Below are 18,745 nucleotides of genomic sequence, written 5' to 3' on the forward strand. Positions count from 1 at the left end.
GGGTCCCCGGGTCATTTCAGGAACGACGGGGTACACCTCAATGATCTGGGTAATGACGTCTTCCTAATTGGCATAGGGGAAGCGCTGGAAGCCGTGCTCTTCATGTTGGTGGGCATTCGAGCTTGACTGGCAAGCACTAATTGCTGTGGCCGGTCCTTGCCAATGCCGTTCCTTATTGTTCCAATAAGATCAAGGGTGGATATCCCGACTCATCTTTGAATATGTACCCACTGTGCTTGTTTAACCTCCCTGGCGTTATGATTATTTCTTGATTTTAGGGTCTAAAAGTGTTTTTTTCCAAACCTATTTGCTGTTTTGTTTTGCGCTGTAATTCTTAGGAATAACTTACTAATAACAGTGCAAACATTTTTGGTAATAAATACACACCCACAGCTACTTTTTTTCGGTGAAATGAAATAACAAAAACTCACTTAAACTGTATTACTGTATGTCACAGGAGCCCTAGTGGCTGACTGCACTTAGCCTTCTAAACGGTGCCAGCGCACAGATCGTGCGAACTCTGGTCGCAGTCAATGCGCAGGAACCGTTAAGAATTAGCCGCAGACAACTCAGAAGGGAGCCTGTGAGACACGGGTGATTACAACTTCACCCACTGGTTCAGAGTAAACTGCCACCACCGCGGTTACCATGGGACCGTGGACCCCACTAACTGACTAGTCCTGCGAATAAAACGGTTAAACACACGATATTCTGTCTAGCCAACAACAAACAAACAGTAGCGTATCTTCAGAGACCCGGGATCAGTTCTGTGTGTGCTGATAAGCAGGGTAGCGGAACAGTGAATGACTTGGAGGAAGTCTTTTATTCACAGCAATATAAATAATTAATATATACAGACAATTATTAAAATCACAATTATTAAGACAGTAATAGCCAGTATAAAAAATAAAAGAAGGGAGAAAAATACTTAGTTCCTGGAAAGATGTCCTTTTTGTGGGAAGGATCATAAAGTTCAAGCAAAACGGTTTCAAGTTCTTAAAGCTCTTGGTTTCAATCAAAGTTCAGCAGAATTCTTTGTTCCAGGTTACAGAAGATGCCAATCAAGATGGCCGCTAGCACATGTTCCTTTGTTTCAGATGGGTCAGCAAGATGGCCACCAGCCCCATGTCCTCTGGCTGGCCGCAGGATGTTCTCAGATGGGTGGAATGGGAGGACTCAAACCCGCCTGCTGGCTCTGTGCTTTTGATGAAGCTGGTTTGGGGGTGTGGCAATGCCGGCCCCCTCTGAACTACCAGCAAATGACAGTTCATTCCCTCTGAGAGATAAGCCAAACTTATGAATTGCTGTAACTCCTGAACCATACACGTTACATTTAGGGGGGTAACAGCTTCATACTTGGAGGAAAATACAGATTAATATGATATCCGACATGGCTAGTGCAGCAGATCAGGGTCCTGGGTAGATTCATACCTGGGTTGTAGGGGCCCCGGGCCCCTCTCGACTGGTATCAAGAGATCCAGCATGACCCTACGGATCCAATGATACCGCTCTCATAACCACCCTATTTATTGTATTCTGTAAATGGGCAAAAGATTATATAGTACATTCATTTCTTCCTGCTAAGGCTGGAGTCAGCCTGACTGGAGTCCAGCTGTGTCTGCTTCTTGGGATCTCCCTCTATGAAAGGAACCTTATGGTTCCTGTAGTTAGCATCTGGATGTGAAATCAGCTGGGACAAGCTTTCTGAACTCAAGGGTTTGCCCCTGCTCGTTAGCATATCAAAAGAGCCATCCTGCAGTTAAGGTGATGCTATTTCTCTGCTGAGAAAGGACTGCAGACCTCCTACACAATAAATCCAGATTCTATCGATTTGAAGCGCAATCGATGCAGAGAATCGAGTGCGATCGCTTTTTCTTCACGGGCGGTTACAGGACGCGCCTGCGGCCCCGCAACCGTCCGTGACACTGTATATCATATTAAATTATATCAAGAAAATGTTTGCAGTTCTGCTGCATAACTAAAACCTATACCATATGGTATTTTTTTTTGCATGAAAAAATTATGCAAACATTACAAAAATGCATTGCAAAAAAAATCATACTTTCTGCATAAAAAATAATGCAAATGACAAAAGATGCAAAAGTAACTATATACAGTACAGCAATTTTATTTGCATGAAAAAATAAAGCAAATAAATTATGTAGCAAAAAAGAACTTTAGTACACATCTTTAGAACTTTAGAACATCTCTGGTGTGGTAAATTTTGAAACATGGGACTGCACACAGTCCGACATCGCAGTCAGGACAGTGGTATCTGGTTTCCCTGCGGATTTTTTTTTTGCCACTGTCATCTCGCTTTGAGCAGCACACCACACACATTCTCGTGGGTGTTGCCTTTTTCTCAGTTGGCGGGATGTACTCAACAAAGTGGCGGCCAGTGAGGCGTTCTGGGTTGACCACCCCAACAGCACGGCGTCCAGGTCTCCTCACATCCAGTGGTGGTCTTTGGTGCTTCAACATGATAGCTTCCACAATTCTCCACACAAAGTGTGCATGGTGCCCAGGCTGCTCGCTATACCTTTGGAAAAGAACATAAGCACTCCAAAGGCACTGCTCAAGAAGATGACGGAAGATTTTTTTTTTTGTTGTTTTCTCATCGCCGGATAAAAAGTCTCCTGGTCGGCTTTGTCAATTCCTCCCATGGTGTGGTTATAGTCCATGACCACCTGCGGTTTGAGGATATCTTTGCCACCCCTCGTGTGTACCATAGTAGTGGCAGTGTTATGAACGGTGCTCGGCAGGCAAACATCTTTTTTGTCCCGCCAACGTAGGGCCATCATTTTTCCCTTTTGCCAGGCCACAATTTCTCCCGGTTTCAATTCCTTAGAGGCAAAAGATGATGGCATGTTGCGGCGGTTCGGCCTAACAGTCCCATAGCAATCTGTCTTGTTTTGCACAAGAACCTCATATACCTCTGGCGAACTACAGGCAGGGGGACATGGTGCAGGCCGCACAGACACGGACACATCCTGCTGCTCGCACAAGGGGGACACATATCCTGCTGCCATGCCTGCACTCTGGGGACACAGATTCCAGGAGATCTGCCGCACAGATCAAAGACCCCCGCCGCACAGATCAAATGGGCACGCCGCCCGTCGCACAGATCAAAGGGGCCCGCCGCACAGATCAAAGGGTCCCGCCACTGGGGGACACAGAACAGCCATGGAGTGGACAGAGCAGCCTCCAGCAGCACACAGTAAGTTACCACGACCCAGGCTCGGGATTACCGATAGCAGCATGTTAATTCCACCCCGAGCCTGGGTCGGGATTACTGGCAGGGGGGGTTAAGAAACAGGATGGCTAGTGGCTGGTACAGCGGAGGCATTGTCAAAGGACCTGTAGAGCGCGTGCTTATGATTATCCAAAATATGAATGTATTATGTATCACGGTGTTTTGGAAAAATAAAATGTTAATTAAGCTATGGCTTTTTACGCCAATGGAGTGTCACAGCGTCTTGTTTGGGTTAAGGGTGGGGTCGCCTCATTGAGCCATGCCCGGGTCAAGGATCCCCAGAGCAGGGCGTAGCTTAGGCAAAGGGGGCATGACCTTGGGCTGGCCCAGAGGTGATCAAGCCTGGAATCCATAGGTTCATAAGGTGTCGATAAAAGGTGGAGTGCCCTGGGCGGCCAGGATGCAAGATAAGCAGGAGGAGGCAGGAAACAGCCCCTTTTAGGACACAAGCAAAGTAGTCCCACCCACCCTCCTCTTACCGTTGCTTGTCGAGTTGTGGCAAGGAACAGATGGGTGTTTGGGCACACAACATTATGCTAACACATACTTGTGTCATCTCTCTACAGTTCGTCACAGCTAGAAGGCGGGTCCTTGCCAATGCCGTTCCTCATTGTTCCAATAAGATCAAGGGTGAATATCCCAACTCATCTTTAAATATGTACCCACTGTGCTTGTTTAAGAAACAGGATGGCTAGTGGCTGGTACGGCGGTTGTGTAAAGCGGAGGCATTGTCAAAGGACCTGTAGAGTGCGTGCTTATGATTATCCAAAATATGAATGTATTATGTATCACAGTGTTTTGGAAAAATAAAATGTTAAAGCTGTGGCCTTTTACGCCAATGGAGTGTCACAGCGTCTTGTTTGGGTGAACGGTGGGGTCGCCTCATTGGGCCATGCTCGAGTCATGCCTCTCCTTCCAAAGGTTGTGTTGTAGTAAATGTAGCTACATTCCATAAATTACACCCCCAGCACACACTGACCATGCAGAGATTTCAGAGGCAAGGTGGTGGAGAGGAGAGGAGTGGGGCGTGGAGTTTCACAGGCTCGGGGTTGGATATGCAGATCAGCTTTGCCTGTGTGTGATGATGACAACCAGAACATGGCCGCTCTCATTGTATCACAGGAAGAAAGAATAAGATTCTGTAGAAGATATTTATAGCTATAATTGCTGTGTAAACCATCTAAACCAGGGGTCCCAAACTCGCGGGCCATTTGCGGCCCTCGATACAATATTTTGTGGCCCGCGCTGGCAAAAGCTCCCTTATAGTTCCCTTCAGTGCTCCCAAGTAATCCACCGCATCCCCGCCGCTAAACGAGGGCTGCAGAGCCCCCAAATCGTCCGGGGGGAAATCCGCCGGCATTTCCTGGAAGAGGCAGAGCTTTCAGCTTCAGCTCTGCCCCTCCTGACGTCAATTGCCAAACGAATCGCCGCCTCTCCCCGCCCCTCTCTGTGAAGGAAGAGTGAGAGGGGCGGGCAGAGGCGGCGATGCGCCGCGATTGATGTCAGGAGGGGCAGAGCTGAAGCTGAAAGCTCTGCCCCTTCCAGGAAATGCCGGCGGATTGCCCCTTGGGTGATTTGGGGGCTCTGTAGCCCTCGTTTTGCGGAGGGGACACGGCGGATTACTTGTACTGGGAGCACTGAAGCGAACTATAAGGTAAAATAGTTCGCTTCAGTGTGAATTTGATTTTGAAATAAAAATCAATGCAAGGGACGGCGGTGGGGGGGGGGGGGGGGGGGGCGTGAGCTGATGATTGTGAAATCCCTTATGCGGCCCAGCCTCATCCTGACTTTGCCTCCTGCGGCCCCCAGGTAAATTGAGTTTGAGACCCCTGATCTAAGCTTTTGATAAGACATATAGACAAGCTACTTGTTATAGTTAGTTTTTCATCTCGGATCTGCTTTAACGAAACACTTATTACAAGCAGCAAAAGTCACGATAGCCAGACATTGGAAAGATACCAATCCTCCCACAATCTTAGAATGGATAGCAGAGCGCAAGTTTATTTGTGAAATGGAATCCCTAACCGCTTCCCTTCATGACACTAATCAACAATGTTCCTGCACCTGGATGCCCTGGCATGAATTTTTGGAATCTGATGAATATTAGGATCTGCTGTCCGCCTCTCATCCGTGATAGCTATGGCTTGTGCCTGCCCCTTGCATTGTCAGTCAAGTTGACTAGATAATCTAGCACTTAGCTTATACATGTGAGAGAGGTGCTCCGCCACATTGACTCAATTCTTGCTCTTTCTACTTTTCACTCTCCATCTCTCTACTCATAGATGTCTTCACCTTTTATTTGGCTTTTATCCAACTGGGATGTGACATCTGATGTATCCTCATTTAAATGTTTTGAATCTCTATATACTTGAGAAAGTCTGGGCTTGTTAGATTTGGGTTTTAAAGAGACACTGAAGCGAGAATAAATCTCGCTTCAGTGCTTATATTCAGCAGGGGCATGTGTGCCCCTGCTAAAACGCCGCTATCCCGTGGCTAAACAGGGGTCCCTTCCCCCCAAATCCCCTCCTGCAAAATCTACGACCAACTTGGTCGTAGATTTTGCTGCTGTTGAGGCAGGGCTAACGGCTGCAGCCCTGCCTCTCAGCGCCGTCTATCAGCGGCGCATCGCCGCCTCTCCCCCGCCCCTCTCAGCGAAGGTAGACTGAGAGGGGCGGGGGAGAGGCGGAGATACGCGCTGACAGACGCGCGTGAGGCAGGGCTGCAGCGGTTAGCCCTGCCTCGATCAGGAAGAGATCCCCGGGACTCCACGAGGGGATTTGGGAGGTAAGGGACCCCCGTTTAGCTGCGTGATAGCGGCGTTTTAGCAGGGGCACACATGCCCCTGCTGAATATAAGCTCTGAAGCGAGATTTATTCTCGCTTCAGAGTCTCTTTAATAATGTGCATTCTTTATAGGTGTTCTGGGATGTATGATCCCTCTGGGCTCCCAGTCACCCAATAACTTTGTCTTTAGCTGTAAATCCATGTACTCTACTTTGCTTCTATTATTGCATTTCATATTGCCCTGAATATGTGAATTATTTATGGTCAAATATGTGTTCCATTATGGACAGTGCTGGTTTGCTGTAAAATTGTGCATTTCATATTTGCATCTGTACTTGACTTCCATTGTATCCTACACCTGGTTGTGATACTGTATCACCTTGCATATTGCTTTGTTTTCCTTTGTTATACACTTAAAACTGTAAAATAAAGAATTTATACAAAAAAATATATATATATATAGGGGGCTAAAAGAGCCCGAAAAAGCCCCCCTACTAAAAAGCAATGCTTGGTGTAATTTGCCTTCTTGTAACAGAAGGGAACTTGCAATAATTCAGCTTTAAGTGAACATTTGTGGTTACCCACAATGCACCTCTATTGAATATGCAAATTATCTCTTTATGCCCCTGTAAGCCAGGCTAGCATCCAGAACCGCTGGTGTACAGCAATCCTATAGCTTTAAATTTTACACAGCCATATCAACACCACATGTACACCAGAGCGGTTCTGGAGCATGCTAGCTGTTTGAAAACTGCTTGGGTAATGTATTTCAATGGGCTGGTGCAAACCAGAATGGTTTGTTTTTTCCACAAACTCTGGGGCTGCAGCATTTTTCAGATTTCTGAGGCGTTTCTGCCTCAATGTTAAAGTATAGGAAAGGGGAAAACCGCTTCTGAAAAACGTCAGATCAGAGCGGTTTTCCAGGCGTTTTTGTTACAGAAGCTGTTCAGTAATAGCTTTTACCGTAACAATATATGAAATCTGCTACACAAAAACTTTCCAAAAAACACTAGGCATGTTTAGAAAACCTCTCTATACATACCTAGAATCACTCTGAAAATCTGCTTCAAAAACTTCTAGTGTTTTGCAGATCTGCTAGACGTTTTTGGTGTGCACTGGCCCAAAGACAGCCTGTTTCAGACTTTTGGTCCTCATCAGTACATGGCAGGGATTGATATGGCTGTATGGGATAAGGCTTGGACCTGACAACAGAGTGACCAAGCAGCTCGGGGTGACCCAACCCACTAGGAGTGTATAGGGGTTAAAAGAGACAGAAAAGCCCTCCTACTAAAAAGCAATGCTTGGTGTGAATCAAGCTGGCCGGGGGAGTATAGATAGCTGATACCTAGGTAGGGAGGCATGCTAATATTGATTGATTCTGTGTACACTGTGTGGGCTGGCAACAGATCCCTCTCTAATCAGATTCGATCAGAAAGGGATCTGATGGTTTATCTGGTGCCATCTCTAGGTGTATGGCCACCTTAATAGCTGTCAGGTTGAATATACACACACACTGGCTAATGTTACCACTTCCATGTAGGATGAGAGCTTACCTACACAATCTTTGCACACATTCAAAGCAGTAGATTTCAAAAAGGTTTAACTCAACTGTGTCATATCAAAAAGTTTCTAAAAGTCAAAGTTACTCATGCCAACACTGAGACCACAACCAAAAAAATATGGGTAAAATTGAATAGTAAGTTATATGAGATAAATGTAAATTACCGGCATAATTTATAAATAACGTATGTGCTGGTAAATGCAATATAAAGGGTTGCGTTAAAAATATTAATGATTCAAAAGGCTTATTCATTTATAGCTCTGCGTTCCATGGCTTATCCCATAAACAGCTGTTAATAGCAGGCACAGGTAACAAATAATCAACTAATGTCAAGATGAAACACAGGAGACTTCCGGTTCCGGCGCCTGTATGGAGGGTTAGGAAGAGAAGAGCTCCGGCTAAACCCTCCCGCAGTAGCCTATTTACCAGCCAACAGCAGGCTACAAGGGGCCTGGAATCGACCTCCACGCGCGCCAGCACCGCAAGGAGTAAAGCGGAGCCCGCATGGATAAATTCCTGAAAGGGAAAGACATCAAAACACCGCGCAGGGCGGCGGCTGCGAGGTCCAAGATGGCGGGCGGCACTGCAGACAAGACGAGCAAGCAGCGACCTGGCAAAGGAGCAGAGACCACAAGCAGGCCAGTGACCCCTGATCAGGAATCATCAGAGGAGACGCAGCCAGAGCAGCCAGAGCAAGGTACTGTGCACATTGACTATAAGCAGATGGCCCAGGAGATGAGGAAAGTGCTTGTCCCAGAAATACGTCAGCTCATAGATGCGGCCATCACAAAGTCTATACAGCAGCTTAAACAGGAGCAGCGCAAGCAAGGGGAAAGATTGACAGAGATGGAAAAAAGGCTAAGCACATGCGAAGATGATCTTAATGAAGCCCAAACTACCATAGAGTCCCTGTTGCAGGAGAATGCCACGGCCCATGAGAGAATTGAAGATCTGGAGAATAGATCGCGTCGCAATAATGTGCGATTTGTGGGAGTCCCAGAGAGCATTCCACCTGAACAGCTTATGACACTGTGCTCAGCACAGATCCCGCAGCTTTTGGGCATTTCTGGAGAGCTTAAAGTGGAACGTGCGCATAGGGTGGGCCCACTAACAGCAAACCGCAAGGACAAAAGACCTAGAATGATAATGGCGAGGTATCTAGACTTTGCGGACAAAGTGAAACTCATGGCAGCCTACAGGGCCTCCTCCTCAGATCTCACATATGAAAATGCAGAAGTGCGCCTCTTCCAAGATTATTCGGCAGAAGTATCAAAGAAGAGACAAGCCTTTGGCAAAATCTGTAATACCTTGTACAGCCGTAAGATTAAGTTTGCCTTAGTTTATCCGGCGACACTGCACATAACTGAAGAAGATGGCAAGATTTATCTATGTCATACACCAGAAGATGCACGAGATTATCTAAAAGGAGCCCCAGCGATTAGGCGTTCGAGATCAACGTCGCCTGCAGATTGAACTAAACAAAGGAAGACCTTGCGGATATAAAATCTTAAGTGATAAAGATGATCGCTGATTATTCATATATACTAATCTTTGCAGAATGCTACCTAACGGTTTCCTAAAAGCCTTTTCTGTTTTTAACAGGAAGGGTGTGAGTGGGATGGGCTGCTAAAGGACACTAGAATTGTTAATTAATATTGAGCTCCAATGATTCATAGTTTATCTTGTTTATAAGTGGACAAAAGTGTTTAAGCTGTGGGAGGGTTGACAGAGTGAGATGGAGAAGATCGTACAGGGAAGAGGAGAAGTCCTGATGTATGTATGCATAATTAATGTTTTCTGCTGTTATTATCGCATTGGTTTGGGGGAGGGAAGGGCTAGGGGAGAGGGGAGGGGAGGGTGGACTCTGCATGTTTCTCTACAATTCGAAAGAAATGATAATACCTTGAAGGTTTATACTGCTAAGAGGGGATTCGGATGAAAGTGGTATCTTGGAATGTCAAAGGTCTACAGTCGCCACAAAAGCGTTCAAAGGTCCTGGCCCACCTGAAAAAGATGCGCCCGGACATTTGTATGCTTCAAGAGACACATTTGGGGGCTGAACAGTTTTATTACTTAAAAAAAGGGTGGGTAGGTGCGGTCTACAGTTCTCCAGCAATACACAAAAAGGCAGGGGTGGTGATTTTAATTAACAAGCATCTTAAACACCAATGTATGCAACAAGACCAAGTCAAAAACGGGAGATGGGTACAACTCCACTTGCAATTAGCTACAGAGCAGGTGACATTGTTAAATGTCTACGCACCTAACGGTGAAAATAAACAGTTTTTCGATACCCTGATAAACCAGATTAGTTCCATCACTCAGACATCGCTGATAATTGGGGGAGATATGAACTCAGTGGTAGATCATAAGATGGATAGGAGCCGTCCGAGCGTGTTACCACGTGGAACGGACACTAGATTGGCCTTAATGTTAGAGACGTCCAAATTAGTGGATGCCTGGAGGTATCTCAATCCTTTCCATAAAGAATATACTTTCTTTTCTCCAAAGCATGCTTCATGGTCAAGAATTGATATGTTCTTGGTGTGTGACAGACTGGTGAACAAAATTAAATATTGTTCAATAGGTGAAATACTTATCTCAGATCACGCACCAATAGCAATCGAAATATATGAAGCAAAGCAGAGAAATTCTGAATTTATCTGGAGATTTCCTACAAGCTTATATGGGGACGAGGCGTTTGAACAACTCCTACGCAGTTGGTGGGTTGAGTATGAATATGATAACAAGCAGCATAAAAAACCTCCAGTACTGTTTTGGGAGACTGCCAAATCGTTGCTCAGAGGCCGCATCATTTCTTATGTTTCAGCAAGGAAGAAGCAGCTCACAAAACAGTACTCAGAAACGATAGGTAAGGCAAGAGAGGCACAAAAGGAATTTATAGCTAATCCCTCCCAACAAACCAGAGAAATCTGGATGAGAAATAAAGCGAAAGCAGATCTTTGGTTCACAATGAGGGAGGCTCTCCATAGGGCTCATTCAGACTTGTTTTTTCATAGATATGGGGATAAAGCAGGTATATTGGTGGCAAACTTGGCATCCAATCAGACTAAAAAACAGGACGCATTAATTGCACTCCAAACAGAGAATGGCGCCATTAGTCGTGACCCAAAAGTAATAAATGACATCTTTGCTAAGTTTTATTCTGAGCTTTATAAGAGAGCCTCCACGGATGTCCAAGATCTAGACAGTATACTCAAACAGATTAGGCTTCCCACTATTACAAGTGATGACTCTGACATGTTGAACGCACAGGTGACTAAAGGAGAGGTACTCCAAACCATTAAATTGCTAGCCAACGCGAGATCTCCAGGACCAGATGGGCTTCCAGCGGAATTTTTTAAGATATTGAAGCAGGATGTGGCAGATTCACTGGTTCGGGTGTATAATTCCATTATGAGTACAGGCCAATATCCCAAAACAGGCCAACTAGCTTACATCAAGCTCATTCCAAAAGAGGGGAGAGGCCCCACAAAACCGGGTTCATATCGCCCTATCTCTCTGTTAAATCAGGATATGAAAATTTTTTCAAAAATCATGGCTGACAGGCTTGCACAGATTGTCCCAAAGTTAGTACACCCGAATCAGTCTGGATTTGTGAGAAATAGATCAGCGGTGAGTAATGTAAGGAAAATTCTCGCGGTACTTGAACATACTAAAGCATACCCCCACACCTATAAAGACACGGCGGTCCTTGTGCTTGACGCAGAGAAAGCCTTTGATAATGTGGAGTGGGATTGGTTGCAGGCGGTGTTGCGAAGGCAAGGAATTTCTGGAGCATTCGCAAAAGCGGTTCAGGCTATGTACTCTAGCCCATCAGCAAGAATAGTCACTCATGGCAATATTTCTAATTCCATACAATTAACCAAGGGTATGAGGCAGGGGTGCCCACTATCTCCTTTGCTTTTTAATCTAGCACTAGAGCCGCTGATGACCATATTAAGAACACGGATTGCAGGGATTAAGGTTGGGCAGGTTAATATTCAGCAGGCATTGTTCGCGGATGATGCCCTCCTATTTGTGCAAGACCCCATCAGACAAGTGCCGGAAATATTCCAGATACTAGAAGAGGTAGGCACTTTAGCGGGATACAAAGTAAATAGAGATAAAAGCTTACTTTTCCCATTATCCAAACAGGCACAAGTAGGAGCTTTGCGAGCATTGGGGGTGGCAATTGGCACCACGAAATGTAAATATTTAAGGATAGTCATTCATAGAGATCCAGCAGAATTATATGCATGTAACTATACTCCCTTGATTAAAAGTATTATAGAGCAATTGAATAGATGGCATAGGCTGCCATTGGGGCTAGCAGGCAGAGCTGCACTAATAAAGATGGTTTCCATGGGTCGGCTTTTGTACCCCCTGCAAACAATCCCACTCCTACTCAGGCACAAGGATCTGCAGTTATTAAATACAGCCTTTGTCAGATTCTTGTGGAAGGGCAAAAAAACGAGAATTGCGTTGGCTAAACTACAATGCTCAAAAGAAGTAGGAGGCTTTAACCTTCCGAACGTAAGAGCCTATAATTTGGCAGCCCTTATGACACATGTCAGGGACTGGCTTAACCAAACAAGTAAGCATTCCAACTATGATCTAGAAGCTGAGATGGCGTTACCTTGGTCGCCGGTGGGTCTTTTGCATGCCAGAGTCAAACACTTACCCCTCAGACTAAAAGCAAATGCAATGTTCCGCGATACAATTGCGGCCTGGCAAGTGGTGAGACGGATGTTTCGTCTTCCCGGACGGATTTCTAAATATCTGCCAATCTGGGTTAATCCTAATTACCCCCCCAAGTACAGAACAGTCTGGGTTTTCGGCTTGGGAGCAAAAAGGAATAAAAACTTTAGAACACCTGCTCAATATTAGGAGAGGGAACTGGATCCTCTTTATTGAACTAAGACAAGCCTACCACTTGCAAAGTAGTAATATTCTCCCCTATTTGCAGATGAAGTCCATGGTCCGCTCTTTGGTGCGGGACGTGAAGTCAATAGCAGAAGCTACCAGCTTTGATCGATTCATACAGCCGGGGGGGGGAGGAGATAAATCCTTATCTGACTTATATAAGGGGCTTCAGACACTAGAGATAAATAAGACAAAAGGACAGATCTTTAAGGCATGGAGGAAGACCCTCCAAGATGAAACAGCAGTCGACAAGATAACATCAGGATGGAATGCGGTCCGTAGTTGTATCATTAGTGAAGTTTGGAGAACGTCTCATCTCCTCTTAATGCATAAAGCGAAATTCGCATTCAACATTAAATATAAACAACCGCCGGAACATTACAGTCCGTATTGCCCAAAATGTAAACTTAAAGAGGCAGACTTACTTCACTGCATATGGTCTTGCACTGCTATTGCACAGTTCTGGGAGAGGGCATTGCTCTATGCCAATCGTTTGTGTAAAAAAAGACTGGTAAAGGAACAATACCTATGTTTATTCAACTATTTCCCCCAAAAAATAAATGACATTAACCAAAAACCAACACCCCTGCTGCACATATTGTTAATGGTAGCCCGAAAAACAATTTTTATGAAGTGGTTAGACAAAGACCCGTGGGTATGGTGCAGCAAGAACTACACCGACTCTTCATTTTAGATAAATTAAATACCCTACAAGCTAAAAATAAAAAAACTAAGGCCTTCTTTAAAGTCTGGAGAAAGTACATAGTCACACAACTACCATTAGAGGAAAGAACTGCTTTAATGGGGAATTTTAAGTTGACCAAATGGTATCTAACGGAACATATGCATGGTACACTGGGCCCGCTGGAGGTGGGATGACCCACTATCCATGCCCACAGATGGACATTGTCCTACACCCCTTAAAGAGTCTAGATAAGAAAGGTACAAGGAAATTAACAGCTGAGACATGCAGAGGGGGGGGGGGGAGAGGGTGAGTAGGGGAAGGCAGAGGGATTTATGGGGGAGGGGGGAGGGAGAAAACTAAAATGGAGTTCTGGGACACCTGATTGAAAGATGTTGTTATTGGTAATTTGACTGCTATATTAAACATGGTGTGATTACTGTGTTATAAAATGTTACTATGCATGCTGTAAAAGTCAAATGTAATGTCAGTGCTGTCCTGGAATTTGATCAATAAAAATATTTTCAAGAAGATGAAACACAGATTTACATAAGTTTAAGTAAAATTGAATGAGAACATTAAATGACCTACATAAATAATCCAAAATGGCACAATATCTGAAATACACTAAAAACAGTATAGAAAGATCTTATATGAACACAGTTCCACATACCATAAGTTATAATGTTAAGTTTGCTGACTGTATTGAACCCACCGGACAACATCAATAAACTGTGGTGGACTTACTTTGCAATAGGCATTGTGCAGTAATAAAAATGGAAACATGTACCTTACAAAAGAAAGAGCAGCACCAGTATATAATAATCAAAAGCTCCAACAGTAATAATGTAATACCATAATTGTGTGCAGAAAGGGATATACAATATCTACCAGACCAAAAAGGCAAAGGGCATAATCCCCACAAAAACCGCACCAAAATATAATGTATCAAATATCAAAAGAGCTTTATTACATAATACAAGGTTTCATAATAATAAAATCAGTTAAAAACAACAGGTTCAAGGTACCACACTAAATAATCCCAAATAGTGGAAATATAATAAATACAATAAATCACCTGTCCTCAACTCAACCATAAACATCAACCATAAATAACAGCAGGAGGAGAGTAAAGTGATATGCGCAAATGATCAGTGCTATAAGAACAAGGAAAGTGCAAATTATGTGCAAAATGAGCAAGGGTTAGGTGCCGGAACGGAGGAGCCAATGAAAAATGCCCCCAAGATGAATAGGGCCAAGTAAGACCTCAGAAAGGTGTAGTGAAGAAAAGGTGGACCACCAACAGGGATGGCAACAAGCGTGATAGAGTGGACAAGGAAGGACAGGCGGTGTGGACCAGGATACCCTCTCGCCTTCGCGATTCGCCGATGAATGCGGCTTCAACCGTTGTCCGCAGTGTGAGGACGTCTTATGGCCAAATAGTAAAATTACACCTACATACTGTACATTTATTTCATTAAAAAGACATACACCTAACCTCCTACACTCTCCCATAAACACCCAAATAAAACTTTTGCATTCAATTATTTTTAAAAAGACAATTTAAAAAAATACATAAATAGCTACCTTAGGGACTGAGCTTTTTTAATAGATATATTAGGGGTTTTTTTTGGAAAATATGGGCTAATAAATATTGACGGGCACAAAACTGAAAAAAAATGTGCCTTTATTTCCAATTAAAATATTTTGATAGGGACATAATTTAAATGGTGTAATGACCAGAACAAATAAAATACATGAGTTTTAATTAGCATGTATTATTTTAAAACTAGAATAGCCAAAAATGGAGAAATAATACATTTTTTTCTTATTATACCCATTGAAATGCATTTAGAATAAAATAATTCTTAGGAAAATGTACAACCAATGGCTGCCACCAGTATAATCCTAGTTATGAAAAGAGAAGGCTGAAAAGCACGCACTGAAATGCTCATAGGTTTGAAGGAGTGTTTATTTATCTTTGTATGTGTCAGAGTGGTGCAACTAAATATTTTTAATAAAAAAATTGGTTGGTTTGGGTCCGCTTTAAGTACAATTGTGCGCTACCTTAATATTTGTTTCAATAAAATTCAAGAAAGCAATTTACACCAGACACCCCAAGAATATTGCTGAACTGAAACAGTTCTGTAAAGAGGAATGGATAATAATGACTCCTGACCATTGTGCATTTCTGATTTGCAACTACAGGAAACGTTTGGTTGAAGTTATTGCTGCCAAAGGAGGTTCAACCAGTTATTAAATCCAAGGGTTCACATACTTTTTCTACCTGCATTGTGAATGTTTACATGGTGTGTGCAATAAAAACATGGACACATTTAATTATTTGAGTTATATTAGTTAAAGCAGACTGTGATTGTCTATTGCTGTGACTTAGATGTAGATCTGAGTCATCTGAGTCTGGTGATCTTGCCTTCCAGTGACATGTCTGGTCTTATACGTTCCAATCTATCCGCTTTTCTTAGGGTCCAACTTTCGCAGCCATACATGGTTATAGTGGAAACGATGGTCTACATTTGGTCGTAATGCTAATGTCTTTGCTTTCACACACACACCCCTACACACACACACACACACACACACACACACACACACACACACACACACACACACACACACACCTACACACACACACACACACCTACACCCACACACCCACACACACGCTTGTGGTACTATACAAAACCTAGTAAATAGTACAAACCAGTAGTTATAATGGATGACATGACGCTGAACCATCACTCTCTGTCTCCTGTTAGTAAATGATTTTTGTTGACTTTTGTACAGGGACTGCCATCACCTGGGTATTCAGAACAGTTTTGATCATTACCGCCTTCTCAAGCTTGTCAGCGTGTGTAATGTTGAAGGGAGGAACCACATCTGTTTCAGGGATAAGGTAAGCCATACTGAAGCAGCGAATTTGGGCACCTGTGGCAGCCTCAACGTTTGGGCTCAGCCATAGACCACAATGTTAATTGTGACTATAGCGACAACCAGTGGACAATTTGAGCACCAGATGTAGCCAAAGGGCCAGCAGAATGATGGTGCAAATCATGGCGGAAGGACAAATAGTGGCAGAGATTGTGGCGCAGATAGAGGAGAAGGGACAGATAGCGGTGGTGGGGGGTAAGTTATCAGGCGATGAGGTTCGGCTATTATGTAGTTAGTGATAGGCATAGAATATCAGTAGAATTACCAATATTCTAGTAACCTTCTGGGGGGAGGGTAAAGTCTCAATATGCGGACATGATAAGATAAATAGACTATTGTTGCAGGTTAGGGGGAAAAAAATCTGCACTAGACGCACTTGGCAGCCTATGGTGGCGTCCAGGTGAAAAACACACTGTGCCTCCGGGCAAAATATTCCACAAGAGACAGAAGAGAGGCAAGATCCGGGCAGCAATGGTCTTGGGCGCTGAAAAGTACAAATCCTGCGCCGGCTCCCACTGTCTTGAGGAGACAGAAGAGAGGCAAGATCCGGGCACCAGATATGTTGCAAAAATCACAGCTTTATTTCATCCCACCAAACAGATACAAATCATGGCTGATCTGACAGCTGTTTCGCAAAAAACACACTTGCTTCTTCAGAGACCAATAACCTAACTGACGCACACATATATATCAAAAAGTAAATTGCAGATTGAACATGAAGAGGAGGGACTCACCACCGCCACTTCCGGCTCATTACCGAGCGTTCGTCACATTGGGACCACGCTCCGAGCCACCCAGCCTGCACAGCGGAAGAAGGGCCCGCCCCTTTTGGGGTTGGGTCAGTCAGGAGTTTCCTCCAATCAGAGTCACGGCCTGTTCCGGGCATGTGACAACGGAAAATCTCGCGTGCATATGCCGGTAGTATCAATGAGCCGGCTTCTGCGTTCCACGCTGGTGTGTTGCTATGGAAGCGCATACACAGCAGTTCTTGGTGTCCGGCTCCTAAAAGGAAAAGAAAGAAAACCGATTAAATCAAAATATTTCTGTTAAAAACCTGGATTCACCATTAGGTAAAATGGATGGGACTGTTAACGGTCATTATAGCAAATCCAAACGATGTATACTTAGTACCCAAGTACCCCTTATTAAAGATGCAGCCCAGGGTGGATAAGGGAGGATTTTTTTACACACACATAAGGGCAGTGGCGGACATACGGCCGTGCAGGCCGTGCCGCCTCACTAGGGCCCCTGAAGCTCCGTTGCTTCAGGGGCCCATTAAGTATTGCTGTTTTTTATTTTTATTTTATTTTTTTTTCCTGGGGAGCCCCGTCTCCTATCCTCTCCCCCCTCACCTCGGGGCCCCCCCTCATGCGGCGGGAGAGCGGCAAATACAGAAAGTCTCCAGGGCTCCAGCAGGCGCTAGAGGCTAAGCTTGGTCTCCGATGTCTCCAACTCTGTATACTGCTCGCTACTAAACCAGGAAGTAGCGAGCAGTATACAGAGGAGAGAGACATCGGAGACCAAACAGCTGAGCCACTAGTGCCTGCTGGAGCCCCAGGGACTTCCTGCATTTGCCGCTCTCCCGCCGCGCATACCGTGAGGGAGGGAGGATAGGAGTTGGGCCCCCCACCCGGAGAGCTACCCACCCACCCGGCTACCTACCCACCCACCAGGCTACCTACCTAAAGACCCACCAGGCTACCTACCTACCCACCCACCAGGCTACCTACCTACCCACCCAGCTACCCACCCACACATCCAGCTACCTACCTAACCACCCATCCACCCGGCTACCTACCTACCTACCGGGCTAGTTACCAACCCACCCACCAGGCTACCTAACCACCCGGCTACCTACCCACTCACCTACCTACCCACCTGGCTACCTATCCACCCACCAGGCTACCTACCCACCCACCCACCAGGCTACCTACCTAAAGACCCACCAGGCTACCTACCTACCCACCCGGCTACCTAACCACCCACCCGGCTACCTACCCACCCACCTGGCTACCTACCCACCCACCCGGCTACCTACCTACTTACCTACCGGGCTAGTTACCAACCCACTCACCAGGCTACCTAACCACCCGGCTACCTACCCACCCACCTACCTACCCACCTGGCTACCTACCCACCCACCAGGCTACCTACCCACTCGGCTACCCAGCCACCCACCAGGCTACCTACCTACCCACCCACCAGGCTGCCTACCTACCTACCCACCCACCACGCTACCTACCTACCCATCAGGCTACCTACCTAACCACCCACCCACCAGGCTACCTATCCACCCAACCACCCATGGGAGCTGCGCGCCGGATGGAGGCTGGGACAGGAGGTCTGCTGCTGCAGGTGAGTAAATGTTTTTTTTTTAATTTATATTAGCAGGTGTATGTTCTGGGCAGGTCTGCCACATGATTGCATGTATTTTCTGGGCAAATCTGCTACATGATTGCATGTATTTTCTGGGCAAATCTGCTACATGATTGCACGTATTTTCTGGGCAAATCTGCCGAAATGATTGCACGTATTTTCTGGGCATATCTGCCGACATGATTGTACGTATTTTCTGGGAATATCTGCCGACA

The 18,745-nt window shown here is 45.1% G+C and overlaps 1 protein-coding gene across 1 annotated transcript in view; it reads left to right on the forward strand.

The window, feature by feature from the left end:
- The window catches only part of LOC137540944 (deoxynucleoside triphosphate triphosphohydrolase SAMHD1-like), a 372,279-nt gene that overhangs the window by 294,120 nt on the left and 59,414 nt on the right, over positions 1 to 18,745 (forward strand). The window contains exon 12 of the mRNA XM_068262118.1: positions 16,011 to 16,119. Coding sequence (XP_068118219.1) covers positions 16,011 to 16,119 — 109 coding nt within the window. The remainder of the gene's footprint in view (positions 1 to 16,010; positions 16,120 to 18,745) is intronic.

Source organism: Hyperolius riggenbachi, chromosome 12 (genome assembly GCF_040937935.1).
Source record: "Hyperolius riggenbachi isolate aHypRig1 chromosome 12, aHypRig1.pri, whole genome shotgun sequence".
Lineage (NCBI taxonomy): Eukaryota > Metazoa > Chordata > Amphibia > Anura > Hyperoliidae > Hyperolius > Hyperolius riggenbachi.